Genomic DNA, 9,243 nt, shown 5'->3' on the forward strand with positions numbered 1-9,243 from the left:
TTAAGTGCTTGCATAAAATGTTATTGAAATATTAAAACAACCCAACTAGAGAAATGTGATAAACCCCACCGTACACAGGAGGGAAGGACAGACTGAATAACTTTACCCTGAGACAAAGACAATACTGGGATTAGGAACTGAATCATGTAAATCCAGTGGCCGTGCTTCTAACCTCAGCACTCCCATTTGTTATATTCCCATTAATTTCAGATGAGACTAAACTCAGAGGTCAAGTGGATTGTTTAAAATCCCAGCTAGTAAAGAAGTAGAGCTAGGAACTGGAACCCAGTTCTCTCACCCAGGTGCTTCTTGGTGCCCTGGAATCACTCATTCAGCACGAAAGACACAAGAGCTAACGTATGGGGCTCCCTCCTCTTCCACTATCATAAAGGAGAGGGGGTTGAGGACAGACCTCATCCCTCCCCCTAAAAGATAGTTGGCCTAGTCCCCAAAGTCTTAGTGAGTCAGGCCCAGAGTGATGGGTGTGGTGCTGCCCTGAGTTTCCTTCCTTTGTCGGAGGCTGTGCCAAAGGAGCAGGCTGCTAGAAGGGGAGAAAGAGCCTGTACCCAGATAGCTGCACCCCAGTGCAAATAAGTGAGGGTTTTGGGTGGGTAGTGGAAAGACCTGGGGTCAATCTTGCCCTAGTTCTTGGCGCCGGCAGGTGAAAGTCCAACACTTGGATAAGGGACAGGTCCACCAACGAGGTCAATTAATAGGAAAGAGTCCAGAGGGTAGGGAGAAGGTTTGCTCCATAGTTGGTAAGTTGTGAGACCCTAAAGAAAATTCACTTAGGTAAGCTTCTATTTCCATTTCCAGCATGTGAGGAAGTAAGATTAGGGTTGAGAAAGAATAACGAATCATAAAGAATAATAATCAGCATACTTCACAATGTAGAAAATACTTTCCCAAATCTCAGCTCATTGGAACAGTCAAGAGGTGACAAGGTGGCTCTAATTACTGATTATCTATCCCTAGCTTACAGATAGAAAACTGGCTCGGAATTTAGGTGTCGTGCTCAGGTTGCCCTGCCTTGACATGAAGGAACTGCGACAAAAGCCCTGCCACCCTTGGAAGCCTAAAGAATGAAATTGCCTTTGCGGGAGGATTGCTCTCAAACGCGGGGCCTTGAACGTTCTTTTGGTAGAGAGGGTAGAGTCGATGACGCTAGGCAGCGGCTAGGGGACGCTAAGGCTCCACTAAGAATTTCATGGCGTTAGGACCCAGCAGAAGCCTGACGGCCGACCGGGCAGAAGACTATTCGATTCCCAGCCTCTCGCACCACCTCCCTGCCCATCCTGTCCACACACACACACACACACACACCTCCCCACCCCCCCACCCCCCCACCCCCCCACCCCCCCGCAGCCAATCGGCAGCCTCCACATCCTTATACATCATCACTCCACGCCCGCCTTCCTCGTAGGTCGCCCCATTGAACTCCGGGTTGCAGTTGTCTTCGGAATTGCCTGATCGGAAAAATCTGGAGGGCGAGACTTTATCCCGGGGCAGCGAGTTTTTCTGGCCATTAGGGACGAAAGCAATGTCTCATGGTGGGTTTCCTTTCTTTGGACGCGGTTTCTGGGTTCTGAGAAGTTTCTGCCTCGGCGATTCTGAGCTGGCAGTTCTGGCGGTGGCTGTTGGGCCCTGCTGAGTGGCAGTCGCGTGCAGCTCCTATGAGGCCCCTGTCGCCGGTCGGCGATGTCCGACTGGAGCTGTCGCCGCCGCTGCCGCTGCCGGCTTTGAGCGGGTCTCCGGTCGGGTCGTCCGAGCGTCTCATGGCCGCTAGCAGCTCCCTGGTGCCCGACCGGCTGCGTCTGCCGCTTTGCTTCTTCGGTGTCTTTGTCTGCTATTTCTACTATGGGATCCTTCAGGAAAAGATGTGAGCATGTCCCAGGGGTCGCAAAGCAGACATTCCCCGCTACCCCGCCTCCTCCCCCTAGCTCATGGCGGGGCTCGCAGTCTTCACGGCCCCTGTCCACGGTGTTCCCTCTTGCCCTCAGCCCTCCAGAACCTTTGCAGCACGGCTTAGCCTCTCCAGATGTGCAACACGCGAAAATTGGTCTTGGGAGTTAGTGATTTCTCTTCCCTTAATTGCTTTTTTCCCCGTTGGTTCTAAGGGCCGGGATGTTACAGGCTAAGACATATGCTCCCAAACAGGTTCCCTTGATCTGTACCGGCTCCTCTTTGGAACTCCTAGATGCTTGCAGACAGCAGACGCTTTCGCTCTCAGCCTCACTGCTGTAACCCAGATTTCTTCTGCTGCCTGCAGTGCCTCGAGTCACCATCTAATTTTCTACGTTTTTTCTAACTCCATCCTTTACGGACATTCTTGTTCTGGGCCATGGGATTAGCAGACTGGGATGTCTAATTTCTAAATCCAGTAAAATCAACTCCTTTTGTAAATGAGCCCAGGGATCCTTAACAGACTCTCCCTACATTCAGAGAGGCAAGATAATTTCAAAGCTTTCCTTGGCTCTGAGGGAGCCAAGGAAATGACAGTGAGGGGAATTCACTAATCTCTCCCCTTTCTTTCTCATCCATTTTATTCCTAGAACAAGAGGAAAGTATGGGGAGGGAGCCAAGCAGGAGAAGTTCACTTTTGCCTTAACTTTGGTCTTCATCCAGTGTGTGATCAATGCTGTGTTTGCCAAGATCTGTGAGTACCTTGTTAGTGATTGGTTGTTACATTCCCTCCTCCTTGTGTCCTGGGCATGAGGCAATGGTCCAACTGGAAGGTCTAACTCTCAAGGTCCCCACTCCCTTTTGCACTTCACACAGCCCCTCTGTTCGGCCTATAAAACTCATGGCTTTGGCACAGGGTAAAACCCTATTTCCTTAAATTAGACCACCTGAGTCAGACACGTGCAGAGAATGGGCCTTCTGTACTTCAGATCCCTGTGGAGACCGCTTAATTTTTCCTTCATCCCTTTGATTTTCCTTTATGTGTCAGCTTCAGACACAGTTTGTGCTTTTCTCTCTGTTCCCTGGGGGCTGGCAGCAGGCAGCTGCTGAGTCCCTTGAACTCAGTGAGTGCCCCACCTGTGCCCTGGATGTGGTCCCGTGTTAAGCTTAGATGGGATTGGGAAATCGAATGATCTACAGAGATTTCCCAGTGCAAGAGGGCAGAATAGTTTCTTATCTTATTTGACTGTCAAGTTCCTTTCATGTGGCTTTGACTGTGGCTCAGAGGTCCATTCTAGGTTTTCGCCATCAGGTTTTTTTTTGTCTGGTTTTTTTTTTTTTTTTTTTTGTCTTCTCCCAGTGATCCAGTTTTTTGACACTGCCAGGGTGGACCGAACCCAGAGCTGGCTCTATGCTGCCTGTTCTGTCTCCTACCTGGGTGCCATGGTCTCCAGCAACTCGGCACTACAGTTCGTCAACTACCCAACTCAGGTGCAACCTCAGGATGGGATGAGGGTTGGCTCAGATGTTCCTGGAAAAGAACTAAGGACCATAGGTCTGTGACTTAAATAAAAGGAGAGTGTGTTTGAGAGCTTTAGAGTGCGAAGAACCATAGATCCGAGGTTCAGTGGGGGTGGGTCGCCCCGATAGGGCTGCTTTCTGAGGCTGTGGTCTCTGGTGCAGGCCCCCACTGACTCATCCTAACGCAGCACCTAGTGTAATACCTGGCACACGACAGATGCTCAGAAATGATTTGCTGAATTTAATTTCAGGTCCTTGGTAAATCCTGCAAACCGATTCCAGGTAAGCAGAAGAAGATGAGCTCCTGTTTTTCATCCTCACTTGTCCTGTAATGGGCTCTCACCTTCTCTGCTAGAGTTCCGCGTCCCTTCAGGCTGCACCACCCCATCACAGCTATCTCCGGGGCTTCCCTCTGTCTCTCCCTGCACCGTCCTGTCATCTGTGTCAGTTCCTTTGGTGTTGGGTGTGCATAAGCCGTGAGCCAGAGGCTTCGCATTTTGTGTCCTGTGTGCTTACCTGGCTGTTAGACACCCTGAACCCCATTTTGGTCATGAGTTACTTTCTCTCAAGCTTTCATTCTTCCTCACTCTCCCTACCTTTGCTCTGTTCCTTGCTGGACCTTTCATCTTGGTTCTCTGCCTTACATTCTCTGTTCAACCCTGTTGCCCAACCCTCTCTATCTAGGTGCCTCCCACACCCTCCCCTTATCATCCATAGGCCTTCCTTCTCAGACATTCTTTTCTCCTGTGAACCTTTTCTTGGCTCCTAGGCAGAGGGTGTTGGGTTTAGCAATGCCTGCGGGGGCCTGAATTTTTCACTCTCTTTCTTCCCTATAAGTCATGCTCCTTGGAGTGACCCTCTTGAAGAAGAAGTACCCAATGGCAAAGTACCTGTGTGTGTTGCTAATTGTGGCTGGAGTGGCCCTTTTCATGTACAAACCCAAGAAAGTAGTTGGGATGGAAGAACACACAGTTGGCTATGGAGAGCTGCTCCTGGTACGTGGTCCTGGTGGGAGAGGCAGCCCTTTCTAGTGATCTTCACCAAGGAACAACCCCACCGTGGCAGGCAAAGGCTAGTTACACGTCTTGAGGGAGGCTGTGTTGTTTCTCACCCCATAGCTGGTCTTTGTCTCTTGCCTCCTGGCCCCTGGGTCTGCCAAGGCCACAGTGGGAAGCTTGAGATGTTTCATTGCGGCTCAGCTCTCCTGTGGAAGGGACGACTCAGAGGCTTGTGTCTAAATGCTGGTGTTCTCAGAGTCTGAGAACAAAGAGTGAAGGAGTAGTGTGTCTCTCACTGTGGCTTCCTGAGAAACTTGGAAGCCAGAGTCAGAGGTAAATAATAATATAGTAGGTCTTACTAACTATGCATTTAGGCAGTGTTCCAAGTGATTTATGTACCTACTGATTAATTTTTACAACAATAGCCTTAAAACATAGACAGTATTATCTCCATTTTGTAGACTAAAAAACTGAATGCAGAGGTTAAGTCACTTACCCCCAACTGTTAAGTGGCAGTCAGTGGTTAACACTGTACCGGATTTCAATCCAGGCAGTGTGGTCGCAGAATCCAGTCTCTCCTCTGTGTCCGGAGGCCAGCCTGCTAGAAATAGGTTTTCTCTCTCTAGCTTTAATGGAAGAATGTGTGTGGCTCCCCCCAGCCTGCTGTGGGGCCCTGCACGCCAGGCTCCATGGCATTGTGTTGGAGATCGGTAGGCTTCCTGCCCTGTTCTGACTGTTACAGCCATGTGGCTCAGCCTGTCATCCCAGTGCCTGGGGGACAAGGGACCCTGTGTGGCTTTTCCCCTTCCTCCACCCATGGCCATATGGCGGCATTTTGTTCTGAGGGCTGTGTCTTAAGGCGACAGCTTTCTGAGCAGTCTCAGAAAGATGAGAGCCCTGGGCTGGGGAGAAGCACTGTTGGCCTTCTCACCGCAGGTCGCACCCTTTCTCCCCAGTTATTATCTCTGACCCTGGACGGACTGACAGGTGTTTCCCAAGACCACATGCGGGCTCATTACCAGACAGGCTCCAACCACATGATGTTGAACATTAACCTCTGGTCAACGCTGCTGCTCGGAGCTGGTAAGGAGCACTTCTGCTGTTCTTCCCGTGTGTCACCAGGGGGCAGGCTGCCCTTATCCAGTTGCTCCGATGCCAGTTGCTAACAGCCTGGGCCAGAGTCCTGCCTCAACCCTAAGATGCCCTTATTTCCAAGTTCCCGAGAACCGTCCTGGAGAAACCTTCATTGGCAGGTTGTGCTAGCTACTTGTTCTGGCACGGTCTCGGGTATACCGTGCTGGGTAACATGGGAAGACACATGGTGGTAGAACAAAGAGGTACCTTGGAAACTCACCCTCCTCTAGGGGAGGCGAGACAGTGGTACGTGGCATATATTGAATATAGCTCAAAAGTGAATGCATTTGGCCCAGACTGGTGTGGCTCAGTGGATTGAGTGCTAGGCTGGGAGTCAGGGGGTCCCTCGTTCAATTCCCAGTCAGGCTACGTGCCTGGGCTTCGGGCCAGGTCCCCAGCTGGGGCATGTGAGAGGCAACCACACATCAATGTTTCTCTCTCTCTGTCTCTCCCTCCCTTTCTCTGAAAATAAATAAAATCTTTTTTAAAATTTTTTTAAAAAATATTTTTCTTATTTATCTTTAGAGGGGAAGGGAAGGAGAGAAATATCAATGTATGGTTGCCTCTTGTGAGTCCCCTGCTGGGAACTGGCCTGCAACCCAGGCATGTGCCCTGACTGGGAATCGAACCGCGATCGTGTGGTTCGCAGGCCCGCGCTCAATCCACTGAGCTACACCAGCCAGGGCTCAAATAAAATCTTTTAAAAAGTTAATGCATTTGCTTTTTAGATCAGTACCTCATAACCTTTTCCAAACCTGGGCACATGTAAGAAGTATTTTTCATTTAAAAATACTCACTGGAATTAACTCTGCTGATGGCTGGAAGGGAGTGGGCTCGACTACCTTCAGCTGGGGCGGTGTGGGTCAGTGTCTCCACGACATCTCGGGGTCTCTGCTTTCAGTCACTTTTGGCAGAAGTAACTAATTCCAAACCTTTCTTGGAAGAGACTTTAATTTCTCTAGTGAGAAAAATAGGAAAAGGATGCCTGGTGGGGTAGTAACAGCTCACTCCGTACATTCCCCACGTCTCACCCTCTGTCAGACAACTTCAGCGGGCCATCCGTGGGGTCTGCGAGGGTGTGGCTGCACAGGATGCACCATTCATCTTGTGCCATTTCTTCCTAGGAATCCTGTTCACGGGGGAGCTCTGGCAGTTCTTGAGCTTCGCAGAAAGGTACCCTGCCATCCTCTATAATATCCTGCTCTTCGGCCTGACCAGTGCCCTGGGTCAGGTGAGTGCCTTGAGAGGGGGCAGCTTGGCTGGGAGAAGAGGCGTGCTGGGCTTAGCCCTGATGTCCTGGTCCAGACTCGAGACCTTGTGGCAGTGACCCAAGAACCAGCCTGACCGCACTTTTCTGTCTTCCGCTAGAGCTTCATCTTCATGACAGTTGTGTATTTCGGTCCCCTGACCTGCTCTATCATCACCACGACTCGGAAGTTCTTCACCATTCTGGCCTCTGTGATCCTCTTTGCCAACCCCATCAGCCCCATGCAGTGGGTGGGCACTGTGCTCGTGTTCCTGGGTGAGTTCCATCCGCCACAGGCGCCTGGGGACCACACAGAGCGACAGTGACAGAGCTTTATTATTTTTTTCCTCTAAAATTTACTCGTACATGAATGAAGTTTATTTAGTTATTTTAGGGAAAACTTAAAGCAAATTTTTTTAATGACTGTAGTTGGCGTACAATAGTATGTTCGTTTCGGGTGTGGAGCATAATGATGCAGCATCTCCACACCTGACAGTGTGGTCACACGACTGCCCGTCACCATGCCAGGTTATCCCACTGTTACTGTCTGTGTCTCCTGTGCTGGTCGCCATGTCTCTGTGGCTCGTTCTGTCATGGGCAGTTGATACCTCTCATTCCTCTTCGCCTTTTTCACCCGTCTACCCATCCCCCTTCCCCTTTGACAACCACCCGTTTTTTTCTTTGGGTCTAGAGTCTATTTTTGTTTTGTTTTGTTTCAGTTTTTTAAGATTCCACATAGAAGTGAAATCATACAGCATTTGTCGTTCTTTTTTCTTAAGATTTTGCTCATTTTTAGAGAGGAATTGAGAGAAACATCAGAGTGAGGTTGCCTCTCACACGCCCCCTACCGGGAACTTGGCCCGAAACCCAGGCGTGTGCCCTGACTGGGAATCGAACTAGCAACCCTTTGGTTCACAGGCCGGCACTCAGTCCACTGAGCCACACCAGCCAGAGCATATTTGTCTTTCTCTGATGTACTCCACTTAGTATAACACCCTCTAGGTCCATCCATGTTGTTGCAAATGGCAAGATTTGATTTCATTATTTTTTTATTACTAAGTGATAGTCTATTATTATATCACATACGTAAATACGTGTTTGTGTGTATCACATCTACTTTATCGATTCATGTATTGATGGACAGACATCTGGTTGCTTCCGTGGTTTTGGTTATTGTAAACAATCTTGCAATAACACATATTTTTTTGAATTTGTGTTCTCATTTTCTTTGGAGAAATACCCAGAAGTAGAATTTCCATGCCAGGAGACGTGGGAATTCACCTTTCTTAAAAGAAGAAAGGAAGCATTACCTCTAATCCGGCCTTCTTAATGAGCATTTCACTTTAGTGATTTCCTTTCAGTGATTCAGGCTTCCCCAGATGCTGAACAGGGTAAAATCACTGTATTTATTCCCTGTTTATGCTAGGGACAAGCTGAGAGGACAGGCTTAGAAATCTTGACTCTTATGTTTCTTTCATTCTTGCTGTATGTATGTATATGTGCGTGTGTGTATGTGCATAGTTACCCATATCTTGGTGATTGATTCAATGCCATTCTCTCTCTGAGGGAGCTTTATAAAACCCATGTTTGGGAACTAGTTTGACTTAAAGGGGAAGGATAAGTTTGGGTTCCCCCCAAACTGGGGGAACCTTGGCCAACCTTTTCTTTTCCCCCCAAATCATTAGTAGGTTTTATTTTTCTCCATAATGCTCAGCCCATATTCTCCCTTTCCATAGGTCTCGGTCTTGATGCCAAATTTGGGAAAGGAGCCAAGAAGACATCCCACTAGGAAGAGGGAGCCTACCTCCACTGCGGGAGTATTTAAGTTATTATCTCAATAGTGCTATCTCTTGGGAAATGGACACAGTAGGGATAAAGGACTGGGCTCCAGTCTGTTTTCGTTTTTGTTTTTTTTTAAAGGAAACAAAATCACATATTCTAAAAAAAGTACTTGGATTTTAACAAGACAGAGTTGGCAGTTTTCTGTTCTCGATGACCTGGAGCGCGGCCCACCGCAAACAGAGAGAGAGAGGGACGCGGCAGAGCCCAGTGATCGCTGCCCGAGCTGCTGCCTGTCGGTGTGGTTGACCCAGTCGGGTGGCTGGTTCCTTCAAGAGCCCGACCCTTACAGGGAGGAGCTTTAATAGATTGTGCAGTTGTGCTCGCATTCCCCATTCCCCCCGGTGAAGGTCTAAATATGCCGGGACAGGTGGCTGTGTTTGAGCCATAGAATGTAAAAAAATCACTTTCTCTCTTAAAGCTCTGGTGGGCAAGTAGTTCTCTTTAAAAAATTATATATATTCTCCCCTCAAGAAAGTTCTCTTAAAAATATTTTTTATATCCTCACACAAGGATATATTCACTATTTTTAGAGAGCGGAAAGGGGCGGGAGAAAGAAACGTTGATCATTTGCCTCCTGTATGCTTCCAGACCAGGTACCGC

General features: G+C 48.8%; 1 protein-coding gene across 2 annotated transcripts; it reads left to right on the forward strand.

Moving 5' to 3' along the window:
* The first annotated feature begins 1,419 nt into the window (after positions 1–1,419).
* SLC35B1 (solute carrier family 35 member B1) lies at positions 1,420–8,768 on the forward strand. Of its 2 annotated transcripts, none has more exons than XM_037033280.1 (9): positions 1,420–1,550; positions 2,553–2,656; positions 3,288–3,393; positions 3,675–3,705; positions 4,261–4,418; positions 5,378–5,504; positions 6,680–6,786; positions 6,924–7,077; positions 8,538–8,768. In XM_037033280.1, exons 1-9 carry the CDS (start codon positions 1,548–1,550, stop codon positions 8,588–8,590), a joined length of 843 nt encoding a protein of 280 aa, XP_036889175.1. In that variant the 5' UTR covers positions 1,420–1,547; the 3' UTR covers positions 8,591–8,768. The 2 variants fall into 2 exon arrangements, with proteins under 2 accessions (XP_036889175.1, XP_036889174.1); XM_037033279.1 differs by lacking the exon at positions 1,420–1,550 and adding an exon at positions 1,654–1,879 and having other exon boundaries at positions 3,263–3,393.
* Positions 8,769–9,243: the final 475 nt, after the last annotated feature.

This window comes from Sturnira hondurensis, unplaced genomic scaffold (genome assembly GCF_014824575.4).
Source record: "Sturnira hondurensis isolate 20B ecotype Veracruz unplaced genomic scaffold, ASM1482457v3 Scaffold0021632, whole genome shotgun sequence".
NCBI lineage: Eukaryota > Metazoa > Chordata > Mammalia > Chiroptera > Phyllostomidae > Sturnira > Sturnira hondurensis.